Below are 27,363 nucleotides of genomic sequence, written 5' to 3' on the forward strand. Positions count from 1 at the left end.
GTTTGTTTGTTTGTTTGAGTGCATATTGTGTGAAATAACAAAAGTGCTACATGTAGCTTAGAGAGAAAAAAGAAAAAAAAATTGTTTAAATTCAGTTGTTATGAATGTTGTCCACAGTAAAGGCTGAGTCACACTGCAGCGATAACGAAAGCGATAACGATCACGACGCAACGGGAACACATTCTATTGGTTGAATTGCTCCACGCAGAATACGCACACGCCCATTCAACCAATAGAATGTGTTCTTTCTAAGTCGTGATTGTATCGTTTTCGGTATCGCTGCAGTGTGACTCGGCCTTAATCCTCAAGTCATTTTTTGGCGTGTCGTGGCCAAGTGGTCTAGTTCACCGGACCCATGGCTCTGGTGTTGTCAGCAGCAGAGTGTGAGGAACCATAGTTGCTTTGTAAGAAGTTGGGAAGGTAGTGCATTCTGCTCTACTAGCCATGCTCATACAGTGGATGATACACATGCTTACATCCTTGTGGACTGTAAAGGGATAACCCTGTTTCAGCCCCAGGAGTAGGTGGCTCCTAGTGGATGATACACATGCTTACATCCTTGTGGACTGTAAAGGGATAACTCTGTTTCAGCCCCAGGAGTAGGTGGCTCCTAGTGGATGATACACATGCTTACATCCTTGTGGACTGTAAAGGGATAACCCTGTTTCAGCCCCAGGAGTAGGTGGCTCCTAGTGGATGATACACATGCTTACATCCTTGTGGACTGTAAAGGGATAACCCTGTTTTAGCCCCAGGGGGCGGAGTAGATAGCAATGTGCCCCTGGTGACAGTTGATTTTGGTCGCTAGCCCAAATCAGTTGAGTGTAGTCCTCACCTTGAAGTGGCCTTGTAATGTTAGGAGATCTCTTATGAAATTTTTGTTTTTAAATTAAATTATATATCTTAATGGTTTTCTTATGACTTTACTTCCAGGCAAGAGGGATGTGCAACCAAGATGAGGAAGAAATAGCTAAGATGCAAGAACCTCTTCAAGACATCAAGAAGCAGACTCAAGATGAATTAGACAAGGTATAAGGCGTCATAAAACAATCATTGCTTTTATTTGTACTTTGGTTACAACTGCGATCCCCTCAATGATTCCTAGATTCCCTGAGCGGATCCCTGGAGCAGATCGCCTCGGCTTTACCTCGAGAAATGAGGTTAAGGCACAATTTCATAGAGCTGCTTAGCATAAAAATTTGCTTAGCGTGAAATTTCTTCCTTGATAAAAACAGGATTACCAACCAAATTTCCAGTTGTTGCATATTGCTTGTTACAGGTATTCAGCTGTTGTTTGCTTATTCTGAAAAGGACATGGAAATTTGGTTGGTAATCCTGTTTTTATGAAGGCAAAAATTTCATGCTAAGCACAACAATTCTAAGCAAATTGTGTTGCTTAGCAGCTCTATATAAGTGGGCCCATGAGTCATAGTTTTATCCATCGCACTCAAAATAGTCAATATTTGTATATTATAACACACCTCTTGCTTGTTCTGTATTCTGGTTGGCTGAAACACGGTCACGTGGGATGAACTAATATGTAGTCTAGTGATAGTGCTCGACCGGGCACTAGTCTTTTAAAATAGTGACTGGTTACAGTGCCCTCTCTTGACGTGAATCGTGAACATCAAATACAAAACTTCCTTTCTTTTCTTATTTCACATTTAAGACCGAGGTGTGTTATAAAACGGCCTCGGGAGATAGGTCCCTCTTCTGGTCACTCAAAGTCCCTCGGGGGAATAGACGTGCACTAGTGACCTCATTGCCAGTCAATATGTGTATACTATTGCTGTAGGAAACAGTAAGCACATTTGTCTCTTCTTAAAACGATCTAGGCTGTCCCATACCTCTCCTTCGCAAACAAATCCAGGGGCCCAATTTCATTGAACTGCTTAAGGACAAAAAGTAGCTAAGCACAATCAAATGTTGCTTACTAGAATACGATTACCAGCCAATTTACCATGTCACATGTACAATTTGTGACTGGTATCCTGCTCATTTCTGCTAAGCAGAAAATTATTTGGCAATATTTTCTGTAACTGTTTGAGACTGTTCTTTAATTGATGCAGGTGAACCCAGTCTATGAGGCAGCATGGCATGCCTTGAAGAGCCTGAATTCTTCTGACTTGGATGAGATTCGAACCTACCAAAAACCACCCGAAGCTGTTATTAAAGTGGTCAATGCTCTCTGTTTGATGTTCAGAGAACCGTATGAGTAAGTCAAAAATAATTAAACTATTCCAGCCTGCAATATGTTATCATGTGGTGAATTCATCTACACAGTACACAGTCAACCCTCCTACTATGTGAACATTTAATATCACCCATTGTCAATTTGAATCAGAGATAGTTATACCAGCTTAATAATAATAATGGCTTCTTTTTCGAGACAAATTTATTTACATAGCACCATACCACAATGGTTTATCAAACCAGGAACACCGGGGCGAACCCCTTCTCTTTTCGCTAAGTGCAGTGGGTTCTTTACATGCGTTACACAACACACAGGACCACTGGCTTATAATAATAATAATAATTTGGGAGGCTAATCATCCTACTCGCAGCTAAGAGCTGGGTAGCGAAGGATGCGACTACAACGTGTTCGAGAAGCAGGCATGCAAGGGCGCCTTTGGCAGCCAGCCACATCTTAATAATATGACCACGAAGCACAGCCAAAGATCGAAAGTGTTTGATTGTTCCCGAGGGAGGAAATCGAATGGTCTGGAAAACCCTTGTGGCACAGCAGAGAACCAACGCACAACTCAACTCACATATGGCCCTGGCCCGGTATCGAAACCGGGGTCACCTTGGTGAGAGGCAACCATGCCACCCACTTCAAGTCCCATCCAAAAGATGCAGCAATAATGGTAAAGGGTCTTGCTTAAGGACACAATTGTCACGACTCTGCTGAGCAGAAGTCTGGTGCTCTTAACCGCTCTCCCATAACACATCAATAATTTAATTTTGTTTTTCTTAAAGCTGGACGAGTGGTAAATCCCTGATCAATCGCAACAACTTCTTCCAAGACCTTGAGTTCTACAACAAGACGGCGATCGCAGACGACATCTATCACAAACTCAACATCCTCTTCATTCAAGATCCGTCCTTTAAGCCAGAGATAGTAAAGAAGGCGAGCCAAGCTGCCTCATCTTTGTGTTTGTGGGTTCATGCCGTCTATGCTTACGCTACGATCCATCGGAATATGAGACCCAAGTTACAACAGGTGGAGGAGGCTGAGGGAAAACTTCATGAGGTGAGACAGACAGGATCAGATATTATATTTATAATAAAGATCTCGAGTAGCCCGACTCGAGGACTAACTGACACAACGGAAAATGTGATTTTTCTTTTGCATGCCTTGATCAGATGAAATAATAATGTGCACAGTAGATGTACATGTATGCAAAATGGTGTTACCACAAACCTGCTTATTAATATGCTTTGTTTTTACTCTACATAGGCACAAGGTCATCTTGGTAATAAGAGGGTCAAAGCTCAAGATGTCAAAGGTCAACTTGAGGAGAGGGTCAAACAATACAAGGAAGCAATGCGTATGGTGCGCAGTCTGGATAAAGGCATTCGGGTAAGTAACTATACAACTTGTGATTCTTAAAGACAGTGGACACTATTGGTAATTGTCAAAGACCAGTCTTCTCACTTGGTGTATCTCAACATATGCACAAAATAACAAACCTGTGAAAATTTGAGCTCAATCGGTCATCGAAGTTGCGAGATAATAATGAAAGAAAAAACACCCTGGTCACACGAAGTTGTGTGTTTTCAGATGGTTGATTTCGAGACCTCAAGTTCTAAATCTGAGGGTCTCAAAATCAAGTTCGTGGAAAATTAATTCTTTTTCGAAAACTACGCTACTTCAGAGGGAGCTGTTTCTCACAATGTTTTATACTATCAACCTCTCCCCATTACACGTTACCAAGTAAGGTTTTATGCTAATAATTATATTGAGTAATTACCAATAGTGTCCACTGCCTTTAAACAGATTGCCTTAAAGGCAAAGTATACCTTTGGTTTTTGGAACCGTTTGATTGTTTTAATCCTATATAAATGCAGATGTAAACAATAAAACCTAATTTTACTTTTTTTAACAAAAGGGCATTATGAATGGGAATAAAAGAGTAGTGACTCGTTCTTAAACGCCCGTTTAAAACCTTGCAGGGTTGTTGCCGTGCGCTAAAGGCCCGAGCCGAACACACTGCAATTTGATTGCCGGCTTTAAACGGCCGTGTAAGAACTCGTAGCTACCCTTTTATTCCCTTATTAAAGTTTACATAATTAAATAGAATTGTCCATTTAATTCCAACACTAACCACAACTGAATAATTCAATAACTTCTTGCATTTTGTTCAGGGACACAAGTGTCAAGACCAGGAGTCAAACCCACACTTCGATAACTTAACCACCAGTAAAAAAAGTTGATTTACCAGAATTACAATTTACATGAATTGCCCAATAAATTCTAACACTAACTGATGAATAATTCATTACCACCATGCATTTTCAGACCATCGAGGGTAAAATAAGTCGAGCCAACACCTTAATGACCAGCATGGCCACTCAGCACTCAACCTGGAAGGGTCAACTAGACACCGCTAACAGCAACATTAAGACGGCACCTGGTGATGCTCTGCTAGCCGCGGCTAGTGCCTGTTATCATGGCCCTCTGGGTCAGAGTGGTAGGCAGAAGCTACTTGTAGACTGGTTGGCAAGATGTGAAAGTGGAAAGTTTGTAGAGGTGGAAGGATCGAGGGGATCGTCGTCATCAACGGATCATGGAATGGAAGAGGTGAGGCTTGAAGGGTTTTAAACTTAAGCAGTAAGAGGCTGACCGGAAATCTGTGTTTCCGTCGTATGCTGTGCGTAGTGGCGATAATAATAATAATAATAATAACAATAATAATAACAATACGCAGTCCGTATAGCACTTAAAGGAATATTGTAATTTGTATTGGAACTTTGCAAAGGGCGCCACAGCAAATGCAAAGGGCACTGCGGCAATCGCTGTGGGTGCCGCGGGCTATATCAAGCCCTTCAGAGAGAATTATTTTCCTATTGTTTTTCCCAAGTAACCTTTTTATTTGTTTGTTTTTCTCCTTTTCCAAAGTCGCCGTTACCCAGATCATCCAAGCCTGGTCAGAGTCCAGAGGGAAACGACAATAAGTTCACGAACATTGACATGGTAGGTCAAATACTGACAATTGAACCAAAACATTACACATGGTTTACTATTTACAGTTAATTCTTATCATATTTTACACCACATGCAAAGCTTCAAACTCCACTTTGAGATGTACATGCGAAGTTACTCAATTGTATTTCCATTTTACAAAGCTATACCAATCCTACATTGTCTCATAATTGTTTTGGTTTTAAGAATTAACTTTCAAATAAATTGTAAACTTGTTGGGACACTACTATGTAATAAATTTCATTTGTGCGAGTGTTGGCTCTGAAAAAAGCTGGTGTAGTCTCATTTCAAATCGTATACTCTGCTACTCTATTATGGTTTTGTAACTTCTGACTATTAATTTTGGTTTTTACCCATACACCGATGTGTGTTTATATTCATGCATATTTACTCGGGTGGGATTCAAACCCACGACCCTTGCAATTCTAGAGCAGTGTCTTATCAACTAGACTACCGAGGTTGCCCGGTAGCTAGAGGCAGTTTGAATCCTATGTTAGGGCAGCGGGTACCGCAACGATATAATAGATGTTAAAGGCAGTGGACACTGTTGGTAATTACTCAAAATAATTATTAAAACGCTTATGTTGGGATACACCAACTGTGAAGACTTGTACCAATAGTGTCCAGTGTCTTTAAATTTGCATCGTGGATAACTTGTGACTCTTATTCTTGCTTCTTACAGACTTCTGGACTAGATACAAGTTTTGATGCTAGCAGTGGATCCTTATCCAGCGATGTTCTCTTCGCTCCGGCTAATAGTCGTTTAAGTCGAGCGACCCAAGATACAGACCAACCATCTCCTATCTACCCCATCGCTATCAGGGATAACTTCACTGATGAAGGTACTCATTTGTTCTTTATGACTTCATCTGATGCGATCGCAGGGTGTTATGGTCCAGTCGTTTAGAATTTAAGTTCTGGTGATTAAGTCATCGTAGTGTGGGTTCGAATCTCGAGCAAGATACTTTACTATGATTGCTTCTCTTCACCCAGGGGTATAAATGGGTACCTGCGAGGGTAGAGGTTGATATTGTGTATGAAGAAGCCTTCTTAGCGCCACAGCAGCTCAAGGTTGTATACTCCTCAGGGAGCTGCGAAAGATTACAGGAATATTATTAGCCGAATGACCCGGAGTGAGTGGATTTCACAAAGAGTTAAGACTAGTCTTATGTTACTTGCTTAACTTAAGAGTAGCCTTAAATTTGTAATAACTCCTCAAGAGTCTTAGGACTAGTCATTAGTTAGGAGAACTACATGTATCTTTGTGAATATTTACCCCGGGGCACTAGTGTATAGCCATAGAGTTATATATAAGAACTAGAGGGTGCACTGGCCTATATACGCGCTCCGGTATGCACGCAGGCGACCATTTTCTAAGTTGACAAAAATGGCATCCCACAGCGTGTGTTTGTGCGGCCATTTTGTTAGTTGAACAAAACAGTATCGCGAAGCGTTTATTAAACACAAACTCCAACGTGTGTTTCATATTCAACGCGCGTACAGAATGGCACGCGCGTGTATCCTTGCGGTCCCGTGGCGTTTGTGCACGAAGCATCACTCGTGCGCCCTCTAGTTCTTATATATAACTCTATGTGTAAAGCGCTTTGATTTGTTATTGTAAAATGCGCTGGTTAAGAACTAGTTATTATTATTATTTTACAGTGACTTATGGGGTGTCTATAAAACCATGAGGGAAGTTTGACCTCAGTGTTACTTTGTTTCCCTTATCCAGCGATCCTGAGTTCACCAGAAGAGCACGCATCCTGGAAGTCCAATAACACCATCCCACACGACGGACTAGCCTTCCATAACGCTCTCTTCATGCGTACATGCTGCATCGGTAGACAGAGACAATGGCCATTATTGATTGACCCTGATGATCAGGTCATGACCTGGGTCAAACTATTACATGATAGGGGTGTGATTAGCTTTCATGATGGGCTAGCTTTTGACGAAGGAATCGGTAAGAAAATCATGGCCAAACCAAAATTAATATTCTTTATCCCCGTTGCAAATTTCCATTTATTAAAGAAAATCTTTACAAACATTGAAGTAAATAAAATATTAGTTTGGGTTTAAACAACAAAATTGACTGGAGCAGGACTTGAACCAACAACCTCCGGCTTAAAGCACCGGTGCTCTACCAATGAGCTATCCAGCCCTATGTTGGCTGTGTCCCTATTTTGTCAATATCTTTGTTTGGGGGTGTCAGTCAGAAGCCATACAACTGTTAACTGCCGTGTAGCCAGGGATCACACACAAGTTTATGATCCTACCTGGGAAGCGGCAGCCAGGGGATCACCTTGAAGGGATGCAACTTTTTAATATTAAATATCCAGTAATAAAAACTACAAGGGGAAACTGACTGGGTAAAATTGAAAAGGTTTGGGGTTGAACAAAGAAAAATTGACTTGAGCGGGACTTGAACCAACTACCTCCCTCTCGCAGACTACGGTCATCACACTCTTTGCTTCTTCAGGTATCCCGAACAAGGCAAACTTGGGGTGACCACAGCTTTTCCCACGCAGGCCCATCTCTCTGGAACAATCTACCTCTTCTTCTTTGCCAAGCTTCCCCTGCTAGATCTTTCAAACAATTACTCAAAACTAATCTGTTCGCTTGGTAATTCTGTTTCATTTAACTGATTACTATCTCTGCCTAAGTTAGTCAATTTCTAATGTCAATGTTGTATAGATATATTGTACTTGCTTTTGTATTTGTATACATTTCGGCGCCATCAGCGTCATGTCTGACGGACCTGAGCACTCTATAAGAGGCCACTATTAATATCATACTGGGTTTGTCTGATTTGATGCCAGATTTTTGTCTGATTTGATTTTATATTTTGTGTGACTAGATACCCCAGCAGCTTTATCCATCGCCAACATAAACGAACTGAACGAGTTTGAAGACAGTCTGAGTAGAGAAACACCAACAACCAAACCAACAAGTCGAGGTACCTCTACAGATGATTGGGATAATGCAACAGATTACCCAGGAACCCCTCGGACAGTCACAAGGTTGGTTCCTCATCCCCCCTCTGCCACCATTTCCCTAACCATCTTTCCCCAACTGCTACCTTGTGGTAGATGCTCACCCCTTCGGTCTTGATTTCAAACCTGTTATTGTATGTTGTATAATCCATTCTGCCACTGTGTTATGGCACCGGATTCAAACTCTGGTGTTTCTGATCAGCACAGTGTGGGTTCGAATCCCAGTGGTGACATCTGTGTCCTTAAGCAAGGCATTTAACCTTGATGATTCGTCCCTTGGATTGGACGTAAAGCTGTTGGTCCAAGGTATTGTGTAACGCATGAAAAAGAAAACAGTGCACTTATCGAAAAGAGAAGGGGTTCACCCTGGTGTTGCTGGTCTGATCTGCAGCATATTGCTTCACTGCACCCAGATCTCATACTTAAAACTTAGTCCTCATACCTTGCAGGAAAAACTAGATTTTGAAGTGTCTTGAGCGCCACTGAGTAATGGAAGTGTAAAAAGAAATTAGTCTTTCTTCACTTTTATCCACTGCTGCTTTTCGTCAGCGAGATGTTCACCCATCGGTGCCAAGTGTTATTACCCATTGTTTATCCTCTCATTTTCTTCTTTACCCTAGCTTCGGCGGAGACACCCAGTACACTCTCAAGAATTCCTTCAACTTCCGTGACTTAGACGTAGAAGATGATCTCAGCATCTCCAACACATTCCAAGATGACTCCTTCCTCCTTGAGACGCTCCCTGATGATTCCGACATCCTCAAACCAGCGGAGAACCTCTGGATCATCCCGGCGGATAATCCCTCCTTGGAGATTAGATTAATCCAGGGGATGTTGCTAGGGGCGACCATCGTCATAACACACATAGAGAGGAAAGCTCTTGATCAGAGGTTTTCTGAGCTGCTGAAACGGAATGTGATGATTGGTCCGGAAGGAGAGCGGAGGGTTATGATTGGTGGGCGAGAGTTTGGGTACCAACCAAGCTTCTGTCTGTATCTGTGCACATCGGTACCACTGGAGCTAACTGGTAAGCTGTATGCATTTTTGTCTTAAAAATGCATGCTATACGCATCAAAAAGGCCCAATTTCATGGCTATGCTTACCGTAAACAAAGAATCAGGGCTTTCGGCAACAGGTAATTCTGTACTTACTTCAAGTTTATTCCATGGGTTAGCAGAGAATTTTTGCTTCTGTGTGTGTGTACTCCGCCTTACTTACATGTAGCATTCTTCGCATACACAGCTGGGACAGAAATACGGTGCTTGCATAGTAAGCAGAGAATGATGATCGTTAGCGCAGAATTTGGCAGATAAATCTTTGATTAAAGCAATCTGTTCATTCTTGAAATGCATTTTGTAACAATAAAACTGGTTTGAACTAAATGTTTTTGTCCCCAGATTCTGGTTTTGTACCAGTCTTGATCGAGACGACATCAGTCATTGACCTCTCCATCAGCTCAGATGGACTCAAATCCCAACTCCTTCAGCACATCATGGCCGTAGAACGACGCGAGTACGAAGGACAATGGCGGTCAATAGAGGGTGATATTCACAATCAAGAAGCCATGCTGCAACAAGCAGACGTGAGTCAGGGAGATTAAATTGAATCTTGAATCTAATTCCCTACTTTTTGTTTTGGGGTTTTGATGAAATTACAGAGACCTTAGTTTGTTCTATGAACATAAGCATTAAACAATAGAATACAAACATAATTATGGCCTGATTTTTCAACCCATGCCGAGTCTTTCTGGAAGGCTAAAGAGAAAGACTCTGCTAGGGTCGAAACCACAGCGATCAATTTAATAGAGCTGCTAAGCACTACAATTTGCTGAGCATGAAAATTCTTCCTTGATAAAACAGAATTACCAACCAAATATTTCCATGTGATTTTCAGGATCAGTAAACAACAGCTGATTACCAGTAACAAGCAATATGCAATTAATGGAAATTTGGTTAGTAATTCTGTTTTTAACAAGGAAGAAATTTCATGCTAAGCAAATTGCTGTGCTTAGCAGCTCTATGAATTTGCGCCCCGTCCATTAAATATTGTTTTAGTTTATGAGTTAGGTTGTAAGCAGTTTGCAACAGCTAATCCTGTTCCAACAATAGATTGAATGTTTAAATTGGTTATAATACTGAGTTTTCTTGTTTGAAAAATAATTCTTCAAAGGTACTTTAATTCAGTGTTGATCTTCTAATTTTAATCAATTCTCCAAGACCATTATTATCGTAATCAATTGTTTCTTATTTTTCTAAACTATTTTAATCTTTATTCGTCCACACAGGAGGAAATCCTTCATAAGACTCTAAACCTCCCCCACAGTCTTTTGGAAGAGCCCACAATGGCCGACGCTCTCACTCACCACCAACAAGTTACCTTGACAACAGAAGCTAGCCTCCACGAAACACACACACTAGCTGAACAGCTACTACAACGTCAAGCTCCGTACGACACCGTCGCTCAGCATGGTACTCTGCTTTACCTGGTAATCAAGAGCATGCCGATCCTACATCCTTTGTACTACATCCCGATGCGTACCTTCATAGAGTGGTTTAAGGCAACGATCATAGCCCACAAGAAAAACCGTGCCGATATCGGATCACCGGAAGCACGTGCCGTTGAGTTGACAAACGCTATCATGTTAGACACCCACTCCAAAGTATCGCTTGGGATGTTCCATGTTCATTCACAGCTGTTCTCATTCCTGGTTGCTATGGAGAAGATGAAAGCGGCCAATGAGCTGACAGAGGAGGAGTGGTTTTGCTTTGTAGGCGGAGCTAGTGGAGCTGCGGGAACCAATCAGATGATGTCTGAAAGCGTCAGTATTCCTGATTGGATCACTCCACTGGTAAGATCTAAATTGATTTGAAATCTTAATCTTGATTGATACATTTAATATGTGAAAGTCACAAGAAGAGTTAATTAGTAAAAGCTGGAAAACAACCTCTTAAATAATAATAATAATAATAACAATAATAAAACAGTATTTATATAGCGCAATATGAATTGGCATTCCTCAAAGCGCTTAACAGCAAAATGAAAAGCATTACAAGAAAACAAAAACTTATAGGCCTAAATTCCCCAATTAAATCCCAAAACAAAGGCACTGGACTTGTTTGGTAATTACTCAAAATAATTGTTAGCATAAAAACTTACTTGGCAACAAGCAATGGAGAGCTGTTGATAGTATAAAACATTGTGAGAAACGGCTCCCACTGAAGTAATGAGTTTTTGAGAAATGTAATTTCACACTAAAATATTTGAATCTGAGAAAGACTTCAGGCCTGAAGCCTTTTCAGGCATATGAAAACACAGAATTCCATGCAACAAGGGTGTTTTTTCTTTTTTTCTTTTCTTTAATTATTTTTTTAGCAACTTTAATGAGCCCAAATTTTCACAGGTTTATATTTTATGCATATGTTGAGATACACCAAGTGAGAAGACTGGTCTTTGACAATTACCAAATGTGTCCAGTGCCTTTCAACACTGTACACTTTCCCAATTTCTGTGAATAAAAAGGCAAACCACTCGGGTGGGAATTGAACCCACAACCTTTCATTGCTAAAGCAGATGTCTTATCACTAGACCAGTGAGCTAGTCTGGTGGCCATAGGCAATTCAAAATTTCTATAATATTAACTTCCTTTATCTTGATTTTTAAAGATGTGGATTGGATGCAGCCATCTTGAGAAGGAGTTTGAAATCTTCCGAGGACTGAAGGAATCTTTAGTCAAATTCAGCAACCAATGGAGAGAGTATTTTCAGGTTAGACATCAAGTCTTGAATCATAAAGTTCCGATCAGAATCTTGCATTACAGACAGAGCTCTGGTCAACACATCTGTTGACCCCTTGCACGCGCGTCACACTTGGCGACTGATAACACGCTCACCATGTTGGTAGTCAATAGGTTTACGCCGCATTGCCTAAAATGCGCACTTTTTTTAATAACGCACAGTGGCATTGACCACCCAAAATGGCGCATCTAAGATTATTCTGATGATGACGTCAGGTGAATTGGGTCAATAGACTGTACAATTCTAATGCATATTCAAACATTTGTAATTCAGAAAATCTACTCCGTGGTAGTAGAATATAAAGCAAGACAAGTTCCCAAAAAGGAACATAATCTACCTAACAAGTGGATATACACATGTTGTTTAGGCAAACCAAATAATCATTTCTTGAGGTTTTTACTGATAATTAATCTTAATATGTTTCTCAATAGCATGACCCGGTTCTATTAGCACCAGTCCCAGGAGCTAGCCTGGCTCATCTCACATTCATGCAGAAGGCATTACTATGGAGGATCATGAGACCAGACAAGGTTGGTATTCAATCATTATTCAATCAGCTTTCCCCATCTCAGCTCCCTGGGGAGTATACAGGCTGTGCCGCCAAATATGTAGCACACTAAGCTAAACCAACCACAAGAACCATCTCTGCCCTCGCAGGTACCCATTTACCCCTGGGTGGAGAGAAGCTTATGGTTAAGTGTCTTGCACAGGTGTCACGACTGGAATTCAAACCACACTCTGCTGAACAGAAACCCCAAAGCTTGAGTTCGGTGCTCTTTTGAACCGCTCGGCCACGACAGCACTTCTGTTCTTACTCATACTCCTGAACTCAAACCTGACTTGAGTAAATTAGGAAATTATTGATTAACTTTGATGAGTTTTTGTTTGGATCCTCAGCTGTCGAGTATCTGCCATGATCTGACAATCTACCAGCTAGGGTCTCAAGTGAGTCATCCTACACCCTATAGTATGGAGACTGTCTTAGCTCGTTGTGATAATCACACCCCTGTTGTATTCATCCTCCCGGCTGCATACACTCAAGATGGATCCATTCACGGAGGTTGTGAAGGTAAAATTAGGGCATTTGTTGAAAACGATTTCTCCTCTTTTTAAATCTTTTTGTGTGCCAAACTGTTGTTTGCTTTCCTGTATATGATTTTGTGTTTGGTCTTTGTTGATATTCTGTTTTTCATCAAAAATTATAGATTTTGCAATTTGGCCCTTGGCCTGGATGGAATGTGTCCTGATAGGTAAATTTAAATCAAATCAAAAATAGTTTGCCATCTTGGTTTGAATATCTGTGGAGTGATATGAGGCTTGTGTCTAAGGACAGTCCTCAAAGTTACCCTTGGCACCCACAGCAATTGCCAGCCCCCAAGTGACCCACTCCACAAGCAGGGCACTGGGGGCTGGCCCGGGTGAGCCCCTGGGATGACGTCAAAGCTGTTTGAACAGACCGGGGACAGATCGGGGTCGACCCAGGAAAGCTTATCAATCCCACCCAATATTTGCCTCTATTTCATTGTGTCTGATATTGTAAGAGTTCGTTCTATATCTTTGTTCTTTAACAGGTCTATGTAACTTTATAGGACAAAAAACACAATGTCCACAGATTTACACTAAACTTACACAGTTTGAAGATAATGATAGTAGAAAGCTTCCCTGAAAATATTACATGCTGAGGTGCTGTAGTTTTGGGGAAAAGAGTAAGACAATGTCATAAAAATAATTTTTGTGTTATGAGACGAAAACTATTTTAAGCATTTACAAACGTATTTTCATGACATTGTTTTACTCATTTCTCAAAAACTACAGCACCTCTGTAAGTAATATTTCAAGGGAAGCTTTCCACTATCATTATCTTCAAACCCTGTGTAAGTTCAATGTAAATCTATGGACATTTTGAATAGGTACCCAAATCCTTTAATTGCACTTGCTCACATTTACAGTTTGCATTATGGAAATAAGTGTTGAGTTGAAATTGAAATTGATTTAAGTCCATTAAATTTTATTCTAATAAAAGTCCTAGTTACTGTTTCATCTTTCACCCCGTCTAGGTCATGCCTTCCAGCATCCAACAACCATTGTGACCCAATACCTCCAGCATCAAGGTAAAGAAGCGTCCCTCCACATCGTATCGATGGGGACGGATGATCAGCTAGCTAGGGTACTACATGCTATGGAAGAATGCTCAAGGAATGGCCACTGGCTTATCATTGATAATGTACATCTACTGGAGGATCTTAAGGCAAAAGATATGCTACAGTTTATCCAGGTATTTAACAATAATATATTTTTATATTGTGCTTTATCATAGCCTGAAGGGGGTATCAAAGTGCTTCTGACATTATTACCCCTTTTGCCGATTTCACGAAATGCTCGCATCAATCCTATCTCGAGTTAGGACGAGTAACCCGTCCTAACTTAGGATGAGTTCAATGCGTCCTACGTATTTGGATACGGAACTGAACCCGTCCTAAGTCCTAAGATTAATCCTAAGTTAGGAAGAGTTTGGTGAAATCGACGGTTGGTCACTGGGCCATATTATTTCATTCCTTAAAAACCATCTCAGTTCCTGGGGAGTATACAGCCGATGCTGCGAGTTACTGCGCTCCAATCTAATCATTCACACAATCTCTGCCCTCGCAGGTACCCATTTACCCCTGGATGGAGAGAAGCTTATGGTTAAGTGTCTTGCTCAAGGACACAAGTGTCACGACCGGGATTCGAATACACCTCCCGATGACTTAACCACCAGAACTTGAGTCTGATGCTCTTATCCGCTCAGCCACGACACCGCGACTCATTTCACTTCTTCATTTGCATCAAGAAAGGAAATAACTTATTTTGATCTTGCTGTAAACTTCATTTCTGGTTGAGCGTGAAACTAGGCTCTCTTGTTTTCACCCATACACTCTTGCTTTGCTGGAACAAAGAGCCATTCCAACAGCTTTATTCCATTATTATTATACACCAATCCGGGCGTGCACCGGGTGCGCAAGTGTTGAATGCGCGCGCCATTTGCTGCGGTGTCTTCAATGCCTTGATTTTGCACAAAAATACACCGCAGTTGTTAATTTTTTCAATAGAGGGCGCTACCAATTTTGTTTTGTCGGATTGGTCTATACTGCATCTCTTTAGAACTTCTTGCCTGGTGCATGTTTCCCTCCATCCTACAATCTAGACTGTTTTAAGAGGAATATCAACTCTTACCGTCAGCTCCCCTGAGTTATTTTAACATGTAAGAATTTCTCTCCTTGTAGCCCGCCAAGAATGGCTTTAAGCTGTGTTTGGAGCAAACTTACACTAAAACAAAATTGAAGATAATAAACATTTGTCAAAGCTCTAATTTTCTCACTTCACTTTTTTTTTACAGAAAATGGTTTTGGCTAATAAGCAGATAAGGCCTTCGGAGTCAAGACCCCAGACCAAACTGTCTAGTAAGACCAGCAGGCAATCATCCAGAGAAGAAAGTGAATCTCAGGCTGTTCCCAATCCAGTGGGTGAAATACATGAAGACTTCAGGCTGTTCCTAATCACGAGGGCGGACAGTCCAAACAGAATACCAGGTCAGTTTAAGCTTCTCCAAAACAATAGAGGTACAAAACACTATCTACCGGGCAATCTCGGTGGTCTAGTTGGTAAGACACTGCTCTATAGAGTTGCAAAGGTTGTGGGTTCGAATCCCACCTGAGTAATAGTCCTGTGGTTTTTGGACAGGACTCAGGACAAGTACTGAGTCTACAGTAAAAACACACATCGGTGTATAGGGGTAAAAAGAAAAGTAATGTTCTTTATCCCGATGCAAACTTAACATCTATTGAATAAAAGAATTGTTTCCTTCGGCTCAGGCCTTTATCGCACGGCCACGACCGTGCCAGTTTTAAACGGCAGTTTACGAACAAGTCACTACTCTTCTGTTCTCTTTTTAATACCTAACCATGCAATTCCTCAAATCCCATATAGACTAATCTTGTAATGTTTTGGTGTATCTAGGTTTACTTTTACAATATGGCATCAAGGTATCTTGCGAAGCAACAGTAAACTTCAAAGAGTCCCTCCGCCATTCCTTCAATGATGGAATGAAAGCCATGGAGTCAAGCAAGCATCTTGTCTCATCTGCAACTGCAAAGGTATGCTCAACAGACTCGTAAAAGTTTACTGAATACTTTCCTTGATAACTCTTCCTATATTGGAGTTCTGAGAAAATATAATTAGTTGTTGCAAACTGCTTATCAACAAAAAAAAGGACCTATGGTATAAAGGGAGAAAAAAAAAAGTCTTTGGCCTGACGTTTTCAACCTTAGCAAAGTTTTTCTCGAAGGCTAAATAGAGTTCTCGTAACTTTTTAGTTAATCTATTAAATCTATTTATCCAATGAAGTAAAGAAATTAACCATCCGCCCTGGTAATAGTTAAAAGCAGGACAGTTCTTTTCAGAACTGAGAAGTCTCCCGAACCCCCGATTATCTACTCCGCGGCAGTAGAATAACCCAAGACAGTTCTCTAAGAACAAACTCTACCTGGCAAGTAAATACCAAATATACATTGATACCTCACCATGCAATGCCTCAAGTCCTATAATTTACTTCTCTTTAAAAAAAATCCTTTTGAAATCTATGTGATTGAATTTTCTCTTTTACTTGTTGATTCAAATCAACCTTGATGTATTTTGTATTCGGTATGTCATTCTTAATAAATTATGATTTATTTTTGTTGTTGATTCTGATTGGTTGATAGATGACCAATGAGATGGTGTTCTGCATCTCGTTGCTACACACCGTGTTGTCTCAGAGACGAAGATTCACACGTATTGGATTCAGTCAAAATTATTTTTGGTAAGTAAATAGTTAACCTCATAAAAAACAACAAACAAACATCACATTTGTAAGCAGAGAACCAGCCACTAACAGCAAACATCACACATACTTTTGACCAGTAACCACCTTCTTCTATAAAGCATCAACTTTATGTCATGGCTGAGGGGGAAAAAAGCACCGAGTGTGGGTTCGAGTAGTTGCTAATCCACCAATTAGAAGCTCTCACTGGAGGGTGGTATAAAAACCTATAACCTACTCCCAGTTTTGTTTTTATTGCACTGCGTATTGTGAGTGTCAATGCGTCACGGTCCGCATATGGTCAGTGCAAAAATCGCATTCTAAATTTTGCGCGTGCAAGCTGTTCGTCGCGAAATAACGTTCTGAAATCTTAAACTTTGCGCGTTGCACGTGAGACTGGAAGATAAATTCGTTAAAACACATCTGCGTCCCATATCCAACTCGCCGAAGGGCTATATTTTTTTCCGTATTCCAGTCGCGCATGTGTGATAAATTGTAATGTTCAAATCAGCTTTACATAAGTAACCCTATTGTGTCTTCCATTTCTGTTTAGGTCACACAACGAGCTGATCACATCTTTAGACATGTTGAGGGCGCTTCAACCTCTAGATATCTACAGTGGTTTGAATAATCTTCAAGACGTCTTAGGTAGTGTGGTATATGGAGGATGTGTTTTGGACATGGAGGATCTAGAGGTCGTCCAAGCAATCGTCGATAGTCTAATCGTCAACTGGCAAGATGTTCAGGTATAAACCTTGATCTAGATTTAGTAATTTTTAATTGTAAAGCCCTTTTGTTAAGCGTGGGGTGTCATGGCCGAGTGGATAATAGCACCAAACTCAAGCTCTTGTGTTTCTGTTCAGCAGTTTGTGGGTTCGAATCCCGGTCATAAGACTTGTGTCCCTGAGCAAGACACTTAACTATAATTGCTTCTCTCCGCCCAGGGGTAAATGGGTACCTGTGAGGGCAGAGATGGTTCTTGTGATTGAATTAACTGAGTAGCGCATTTGTTGCACAGGCTGTATTCTCCCCAGGGAGCTGAGATGTTTAGGAATGAATTAAATGGCCCAGTGACCAGAGGTAATATTGTTGGAACCGCTTTGAGATGCCCTTCGAGCGTGAAAAGAGCAGTAAAAAAATACAATTTCCTGCGGTTGCCACCAGGGAATAACGGCCAGCCAATTCATGCTATGATCGCTTTACCCCAAGTCTGGCCTCTGCCTGCCTCGGCAAATGTACTTACCCCATGGAATAGCCACCCCTGCTCTGGAGTAGAGGTATGCAGTCAAAGCATGTAGGTACCTGTGAGGGCAGAGATGGTTCTTGGGATTGATCTAGCCGGGTAGTGCTTATTAATGTTGCACAGGTTGCATACTCCCCACCAGGGAGCTGAGATGGTTTAAGGAGTGATTTAAGGCCCAGTGACCAGGGGTAATAATGTGAAGCGCTTTGGGACGCCCTTATTATTATAATTATGGGGTATTCTTCAAGCGTGCAACCGGAGCTTCGTGAAATAGGGACACAGTGTAAAAGTGCGCTGGGGAAATTGGAGTAAAAAAAGGCACTGGGCCTCCACACGGCTGTATTCCACGGGAATTTGTAATACAATGTGAAAAGGGCTGAAGTCAAGCCCACAGGGGCGTTATTCATGCATGGAAGTTGTTTTACCCAGTGTCTCTTACTTTGTTTAACAGTCCCATGAAATCGTTTTAACTACAATTCTAACAGAATAATTTTTTTGTCATGTAGCAAATGCCCTCCTCCATGGGTGTGTCTTCGCTGCTAGCCTCTCTACAACCAGTTAGTCAGAGCCAGGGGAGACGCAGTAGAGTTAGTAGCGGGTACACTAGGAGACTACAACGTGTGTTTGATACAATGAAAGATGAAGTACAACCTACCCAGCTGGGATTGATGAGTGGTACCCCTAGACTAATGGAGACAAGAGAGGGAAGGTTGGTTTGAGTTTTGGGTATTTTTTTTTTGGGGGGGGGGAGGGTTGGGGTGGGGGTTCGATGAGGGGCTATGAAACAACAATCGGAGCATGAAACAACAATCGGAGCATACGGAATCAGGCTTTGAACTTCGCTAATGAAAGGGCACAGCAACTTTTCCTTCAGGTAATGAGGAACATTTCTTTTGGTACTGGAACTTTGCACAGGGCACCACAGCAAAAGCTAATCGAAAACTACCTCACTTCAGAGGGAGCTGTTTCTCACAATATTTTTGAATATCAACCTCTCCCCATTACTTATTACCAAGTCAGGTATTATGCTAATAACTATTTTGAGTAATTACCAATAATGTCTGCTTTGTTTAAATGGCCTTGCCCTCTCAAAGATGAAATTTCAGGACTGCTTTACCTTTTGTTTCATTATTACAAAGTTTTATGTCTGTCATGTTTTACTCAGACTTCCCTACTTTTTGGTTTTACAATTCATTGTTCCAATTCCTGCTGTATTCATTTTTCTTTAACCTCCTTTTTTCAAAACTCTCTGCAGATATTTATCAACTGCCCTTCAGAAGCTCGAGAAAGGCTACACAGTAAACGTTGTATCTCCGATGCAATGGACGGTCCCTCTTCTGTACTCTGTCCAGCACAGGCTTGAAGCCATCCAACATTTTGAGCAACCCTCATCCGAAAGCCTCAGCTACTTAGAAACATTCCTTAGCTCTGAGATATCCATTTTAAATCAGACAATCCAATCCGTCCAATCAGATGTTGGCTTACTCCTGCAGTCGGCCCAAGGCAGCATCTCCCTACCACCTCTAATAGAAGACGCCTTATTGGCTATTAGTCAAGATATCTTACCCCAGTCATGGTTGCCTTCTGGACACCCAGAATGCACCGGGGTGTTGTCGTGGATCGAGAGATTAAAAGCAAGAGGTGATTTGTTACAGAGATACGTCCGAGAGGGGGACAGTGTCGTTGGATTTGATCTAGCTGTGTTTTCAAATCCTAAGATGTTTTTAAGGAGTGTGTTACAGGAGCATGCTCGGAAGGAATATGTTGAAGTACATCGACTACAAATGGAGACACATGTAAGTTAGCAATTACTCCTTTCAAAAAATTTGCTACCTTAGATGTATATTTAAAATAATTGTAACATTTTAATTTAGGTTGATTTTAAGAAGGCCTTAATGCTGAACGATACTCTGCACATAATTGTGCAAAATGTGTAGTATTATTTTGATACTTTGATTGTGGTCTTTTACTGTTGACTTTTATTGTGTACTTTGTTGTGTACTTGTATTATGTTCTTTTGTTGTTGACTTTCATTTTTGTACTTTTCTTTGTTTTCTTCTATTGTTAACTTTATTGTTTACTTTTCATGTTTACTTTTTAGATTTCCTTTATTGTATACTTTTATTGTGTACTTTTATTGTTTACTTATATTGTTTACATGTATGTCTGTTTTGGTTGTGTTTACTTTTATTGTGTATTTCTAATGTTACTACTGTTTTCTCCTGTTATTTACTATTATTGTTTATTATTATTTTTTTGTTTACTTGTAATAGGTTATGGATCTGCCAGGCCCACCAACAACGCCCCCAGATATTGGTGTTTACATCAACGGTCTCCTTCTTCATAACGCAGCGTGGGATCCTACACGTCAGCTCCTATCCCTCCCTCATATACCTGACCCCTCCCAAACGATCATCGATGACCCTTCACCTCTGCCCTTAACCTGGTTCAAACCAGTCGTGGACTCGATCCTCAGTCAAGATAAACCACAGAGTTGTTATAGATGTCCAATGTATATGCAAGGGTCAAAGGTCACGACGTTGAGAGGTAGTGACCTATTGACCTTTGTAGATTTGCCTTCGAAGCTAGAGTCCAGTGTCTGGGCTCAAAAGAGGGTGTTTGTTACACCCCCATGAAACTGTAAATATTTTCTGCAATAACATTCCAAAGTGACTTTCCTGTGAAGTGAATTTCTGTATAAATGAATTTTCTTTTATAACATTGCTTTTGATAAGATTAAATGAATTGTTTAAACTTCCGTCCATTTTGGGGCACTTGTATTCCATCCACCGATATTATGCCTAAACTGCAATTTTCTTTGAAGTGATTTGGTTCATTGAAAATTTGCAAATTTGTTCTCTTTGAAGTTCTTAGAAAAAGAACATGGGAAAAAAAATTTGGGTGTGCATTTTCTACATGTTTAATATATTCACCAGCGTTTAAATGTATGTATATTTTATGTATAATGTGACATTTCCAAGGGTTTGTAAATAATACAAGATTTTATAACACTTTTTGTCATGGTTTTGTTTGAAAATATCGAGTTAGATTGAAGTTTGTGAAATGATTGAGAATTGGTTTGTTGATGTTAATGGTTGATATTTTTTTCATTTTGTGTGATTTAATAATTGATCTTTTTTAGCTGAGATATTTACCGATCTGTATAAATGACATGTTATAACTTTGCGTGTGATAAAGATAAAATTAATTGCTTAAAATCCGTCCATTTTGATGTAGTAATATTTCATCCACTAATTCTATGCCATAAAAGCTTATGTTTCAGTTACCTTTATATATTATTCAATTTGAAATGTACAATTTTTTATCAAAAAATTTCAAGAAGTAAGGTAAGACACTGTGCAGATGATTTATTGTTTGCTTTACTCTCAAACCTAAACTCCTAAATTCATTGTTTTTGTTTCTTGAAAGGCAGTGGACACTTGGTAATTACTCCAAAAAAATTATTAGCACAAAATCTTACTTGGTAACGAGTAATGGGGAGAGGTTGATAGTATAACTTAACATTGTGAGAAACGGCTCCCTCTGAATTGACGTTGTTTTCGAGAAAGAAGTAATTTTTCCAAGAATTTCAAGACCTCGGAATTAGATTTTGAAGTCTCGAAATCAAGCATCTGAAAGCACACAACTTCCTGTTACACGAGTGTTTTTTTCTTTCATAGTTATCTCGCAACTTTCATAGTTCTCTCGCAACGACCAATTGAGCTCAAATTGTCACAAGTTTGTTATTTCATGCATATGTTGAGATACACCCATTGAGAAGACTGGTCTTTGACAGTTACCAATAGTGTCCAGTGTCTTTAAGCCTCTGCTACAAAACAGGAGTTTTGGAAGTCTCGTCCTTAATCCAGATTTTGGCATCTAGCCAACAAGACATTGCTGTAGGGCATTGTTTTCTTATATGAAATATTTGCTCACACTCTCTGCTCATTGTCACCAGTCTAAGTTTTCAAGGACTTTGCAAGATGTGTTTTTGTTACTAACAATGATATTTCACCCCCAAAAAAACTTGTGTAATCTGCTGAGAACTATTAGGTCATTACTGTAATATGTATGGGATTCATAAAATTGCTTTTGCATAATTTGGAGCACCTGGTAAAAGAGTTTACTGATCGAGAGTGGTCTTTAAAGCATTTGTTCGACCATTTTCTTCCTCCATGGTTCGACAAAAAGAAACAGTCATTTTCTAAAGTATTCATTTGATGATTTTGTTTTCTCACAAACAGACTTGAATGTCTATTAAAGACTATGCCATGTGTACTTATCTTCTGCGCTGATCCTCTAATCGATGCTCGAACCGGAGTGTGCTCCTGTGTGTTGTGTAATGCACAGTAAAGAACTAAGTGCGTATATCAGAAGAGTAGGGGTACGCCGCGGTGTTCCTGGTTTAATCGGAAGCATATTGCACCACAGCACCTTGTAAAACAATTTACATGGTGCTATAAGATAACAATACCATACTTCAAAAACCTGGCCCCACATACCTTGCAGGGAAAATACTGAGCGCTTTGTTTCGACCCTTAAGGGTGTGATACAAAGCGCTATATAAGAACCAAGTATTATTATTATGTTGATGAATTTAAAGGGTCTGGGTACTTTTGTAGGACAAAAAACACAATGTCCACAGATTTACATTAAACTTACTCAAATTGAAGATAATGATGGTAGAAAGCTTCCCTGAAAACATGACTTGCTGTGAAGCTGTACTTTTTGAGAAATGAGTAAAACAATGTCATGGAAATAATCTTTGACTCTTCGAAAATTATTTTAGCATGTAAAAACGTTTGTTCAGGACATTGTTTTACTCATTTCTCACAAACCTCAGCAAGTAACTTTTAAAGGTAAGCTTTCTACTATCATTATCTTCAAACGGTGTAAGTTTAATGCAAATCTGTAAACATTGTGTTTAGTGTTACAAAAAGTACCCAAAGAATTATGTTATGTATTTATTTGCAACTGCTTTTAGAGATTACCAAAAGAAATAAACTTAGTACATAAAGGTCATAGGATTTGAGGCATTGCATGGTGAGGTATCAATGTACATGTATATTTGGTTTGCGGTAACACCATGTGTGTATCTACTTGCCAGGTAGAGTTTGTTCAGACTCCTGACAATGATTAGAGCAAGCTAGTCGAAACGTTGAGACCAACCCAAGAACTTACTCCGCGGTAGTATAGTTAATTACGATCGAATAGGCCTAAGCTAAAGTAGTAGTCCCAGCCTATTTCTTCACCATCCGCCCAGGTAATAGTTAATAAGCAGGACAGTTCTTTTCAGAACTTAGAAGTCTCCCGAATACCCGAACATCTACTCTGCGGTAGTAGAATAAAGCAAGACAGTTCTCTAAGAACAAACTCTACCTGGCAGTAGATACACACATGGTGTTACCGCAAACCAAATATATATACATATAGGACGTTTAAAAAGAACGTCGACATATAGCCATACCTAAGTTATTTGTACACAATCCTCAATATCGTCACTGCTTAGCAAGGTTTAGGTGCTAAGCACATAAATTACAAGTTGAGGTTGGGAGATATACAGGTGTAGAATTTAAGGATCGTATGTATTCACTGCTTGGAGGATGTTGAAATCCAAATTCATTTCATTTGTTTTGCCAAATGTTTACTGTATTCGGAAAGATATTGTATGATACCATGGGTCAAAGTTACACAGGTTTTAGTATCTTATCTGACAAGAAAAAAAAATTCCTTGTGAGTTCTCAAAAGAAAACCATTATTAATTGTGTTTCGAAACCCAAACATAATTTAAAATTTGTTCTTGCTGACCTCTCGAGAGCTCTTCTTCTGTGTTGTATAATAAGTTTAAGTTTTGTTATTGTTGTAACCCTTCCCGTAGGGAATGAGGTTTGTTCCGTTTAAGGAACACAATTTGATACAATACAATACAATTATTATTATTATTATTAATGCATCCAATATTTGCAAAATATTGCGTGTAGTTATTTAAATGCCTCGTAGTTTTAATAGCAACTGTACGAAATTAAGTTGCAATGGAATAAGGTTGAATCTGTGTTTCGTGTTTTCTCTTTCATTATTGTTGTGCAAAGCCTTTAACGTAAAATCAAACTTCAAAACTGTGCACCCTCAATATTGGAAAACATCACAAGGGGTAGTAAGTCCAGGATTTTTATCCATTTCGGGCCCGAAATTAAACAAAATCACATTAAAAACAAAACAAAACAGGTCGTGATTCCAGCATTTTCATCAAAAAAGACCCAAGTGTAAAATTTAAGGAACAAACATTTTTCATCATCAGAAGTCAAGCATTTTAGTCGTTTTTTAAAATGATTTCAGTGATGAAAATGCTGGACTTACCCCTTGCCTTTCTTCAATTTTAAGCAAATTTTTTATGAGAATGCAGCTGGACGTCTTTTTTTTCAGTTTATAAAAAGAAAGATAATTTGCATACACATAATTGTCCAGAAGAAAAAACTTCCGAGGTCAAATAAATAAAGCAAAAATTACGTCTTTAATGGTGTGGTTAATTGGGTTCATTTAATTAATTGTACTAAATCTCATAGCATGATAGGTGGCGCCGTAGCTACACTAACTACGTATGGGACTGGGAGCCACGAGACCCTGGTTCAACTCTACTGGGTGTATGTTTCTTTTCTTTTTTGCTTGAGTGGACGCAGTGAATTATTATAAGTAGTATAAAAATCCCCCCCCCCCCCCAGACACACCAACAGGCACCTAGGTGCACAGGATAGTTCCAATGCGTGTTCTACCGAGAGCTGATACACCCGGTTCGAATCTTGTACCCGTACATTATATAGACTTGATTTTACTGCTTGTCACGGGAATGAATTTGGGGTAGGTCATACCCAAACTAGGTTGGATTATTTGGCCAGGTGGTAGAGTAAAAGACAGTCTCCAAGTTACAGGTTGCTGGAACAATAGGATGGGTTTCAAACACTCATTTTAACCTTGATTTTAAACCGTCGTACTATCCGAAATGAGGCATTATCTCAAAAAGTAGCCATCGTAGACGACTAAAACCAAGATTTTCCTGCTCCTCGCCCTCTATTACATCTAGGTATGAAATTTCAGACGATTTGGAAGACACAAATTTCGGCCGATTTTTGAAAAAACTACAAGGGGTATAGCTTGACGTTTTTTCAGCCTCGGAAAAATTTTCTCTCCGAATTGCCTCAAAATTTAACCAAAGGAAGTTCGTCATGTGTAAAAGACAGTCTCCAAGTTATAGGTTGCTGGAACAATAGGATGGGTCTCAAATATTCATTTTAATCTGGATTTTAAACCGTCGTACTATCCGAAATGAGGCATTATCTCAAAAAGTAGCCATCGAAGACGACTAAAACCAAGATTTTCCTGCTCCTCGCCCTCTATTACACCTAGGTATGAAATTTCAGGCGATTTGGAAGACACAAATTTCGGCCGATTTTTGAAAAAAACGACAAGGGGGTGGTAAGCTTGACGTTTTTTCAGCCTCGGAAAAATTTTCTCTCCGAATTGCCTCAAAATTTAACCAAAGGAAGTTCGTCATGTGTAAAAGACAGTCTCCAAGTTACAGGTTGCTGGAACAATAGGATGGGTCTCAAATATTCATTTTAACCTTGATTTTAAACCGTCGTACTATCCGAAATGAGGCATTATCTCAAAAAGTAGCCATCGTAGACGACTAAAACCAAGATTTTCCTGCTCCTCGCCCTCTATTACATCTAGGTATGAAATTTCAGGCGATTTGGAAGACACAAATTTCGGCCGATTTTTGAAAAAACGACAAGGGGGTAAGCTTGACGTTTTTTCAGCCTCGGAAAAATTTTCTCTCCGAATTGCCTCAAAATTTAACCAAAGGAAGTTCGTCATGTGTAAAAGACAGTCTCCAAGTTACAGGTTGCTGGAACAATAGGATGGGTCTCAAATATTCATTTTAATCTGGATTTTAAACCGTCGTACTATCCGAAATGAGGCATTATCTCAAAAAGTAGCCATCGTAGACGACTAAAACCAAGATTTTCCTGCTCCTCGCCCTCTATTACACCTAGGTATGAAATTTCAGGCGATTTGGAAGACACAAATTTCGGCCGATTTTTGAAAAAACGACAAGGGGTAAGCTTGACGTTTTTTCAGCCTCGGAAAAATTTTCTCTCCGAATTGCCTCAAAATTTAACCAAAGGAAGTTCGTCATGTGTAAAAGACAGTCTCCAAGTTACAGGTTGCTGGAACAATAGGATGGGTCTCAAATATTCATTTTAACCTTGATTTTAAACCGTCGTACTATCCGAAATGAGGCATTATCTCAAAAAGTAGCCATCGTAGACGACTAAAACCAAGATTTTCCTGCTCCTCGCCCTCTATTACATCTAGGTATGAAATTTCAGACGATTTGGAAGACACAAATTTCGGCCGATTTTTGAAAAAACGACAAGGGGGTAAGCTTGACGTTTTTTCAGCCTCGGAAAAATTTTCTCTCCGAATTGCCTCAAAATTTAACCAAAGGAAGTTCGTCATGTGTAAAAGACAGTCTCCAAGTTACAGGTTGCTGGAACAATAGGATGGGTCTCAAATATTCATTTTAATCTGGATTTTAAACCGTCGTACTATCCGAAATGAGGCATTATCTCAAAAAGTAGCCATCGTAGACGACTAAAACCAAGATTTTCCTGCTCCTCGCCCTCTATTACATCTAGGTATGAAATTTCAGGCGATTTGGAAGACACAAATTTCGGCCGATTTTTGAAAAAACGACAAGGGGGTAAGCTTGACGTTTTTTCAGCCTCGGAAAAATTTTCTCTCCGAATTGCCTCAAAATTTAACCAAAGGAAGTTCGTCATGTGTAAAAGACAGTCTCCAAGTTACAGGTTGCTGGAACAATAGGATGGGTCTCAAATATTCATTTTAATCTGGATTTTAAACCGTCGTACTATCCGAAATGAGGCATTATCTCAAAAAGTAGCCATCGTAGACGACTAAAACCAAGATTTTCCTGCTCCTCGCCCTCTATTACATCTAGGTATGAAATTTCAGGCGATTTGGAAGACACAAATTTCGGCCGATTTTTGAAAAAACGACAAGGGGGTAAGCTTGACGTTTTTTCAGCCTCGGAAAAATTTTCTCTCCGAATTGCCTCAAAATTTAACCAAAGGAAGTTCGTCATGTGTAAAAGACAGTCTCCAAGTTACAGGTTGCTGGAACAATAGGATGGGTCTCAAATATTCATTTTAATCTGGATTTTAAACCGTCGTACTATCCGAAATGAGGCATTATCTCAAAAAGTAGCCATC

The 27,363-nt window shown here is 39.8% G+C and overlaps 1 protein-coding gene across 1 annotated transcript in view; it reads left to right on the top strand.

Moving 5' to 3' along the window:
- Positions 1-21,551, top strand: part of LOC117300293 (dynein heavy chain domain-containing protein 1-like) — a 58,008-nt gene extending 36,457 nt beyond the window's left edge. Inside the window, exons 25-47 of the mRNA XM_033784028.1 lie at positions 934-1,029; positions 2,070-2,215; positions 2,980-3,253; positions 3,461-3,583; positions 4,523-4,804; positions 5,123-5,197; positions 5,889-6,048; positions 6,939-7,169; positions 8,064-8,226; positions 8,820-9,226; positions 9,597-9,781; positions 10,484-11,047; positions 11,862-11,963; positions 12,425-12,523; positions 12,891-13,062; positions 14,051-14,268; positions 15,370-15,562; positions 15,990-16,126; positions 16,733-16,830; positions 17,384-17,576; positions 18,580-18,782; positions 19,329-19,869; positions 20,347-21,551. Of these exons, the coding sequence (XP_033639919.1) occupies positions 934-1,029; positions 2,070-2,215; positions 2,980-3,253; positions 3,461-3,583; positions 4,523-4,804; positions 5,123-5,197; positions 5,889-6,048; positions 6,939-7,169; positions 8,064-8,226; positions 8,820-9,226; positions 9,597-9,781; positions 10,484-11,047; positions 11,862-11,963; positions 12,425-12,523; positions 12,891-13,062; positions 14,051-14,268; positions 15,370-15,562; positions 15,990-16,126; positions 16,733-16,830; positions 17,384-17,576; positions 18,580-18,782; positions 19,329-19,869; positions 20,347-20,709 (5,025 nt within the window). The 3' untranslated portion in view covers positions 20,710-21,551. The remainder of the gene's footprint in view (positions 1-933; positions 1,030-2,069; positions 2,216-2,979; positions 3,254-3,460; positions 3,584-4,522; positions 4,805-5,122; positions 5,198-5,888; positions 6,049-6,938; positions 7,170-8,063; positions 8,227-8,819; positions 9,227-9,596; positions 9,782-10,483; positions 11,048-11,861; positions 11,964-12,424; positions 12,524-12,890; positions 13,063-14,050; positions 14,269-15,369; positions 15,563-15,989; positions 16,127-16,732; positions 16,831-17,383; positions 17,577-18,579; positions 18,783-19,328; positions 19,870-20,346) is intronic.
- The last annotated feature ends 5,812 nt before the right edge of the window (positions 21,552-27,363 follow it).

The sequence above is a fragment of the Asterias rubens genome, chromosome 15 (genome assembly GCF_902459465.1).
Source record: "Asterias rubens chromosome 15, eAstRub1.3, whole genome shotgun sequence".
Taxonomy (NCBI): Eukaryota; Metazoa; Echinodermata; class Asteroidea; order Forcipulatida; family Asteriidae; genus Asterias; species Asterias rubens.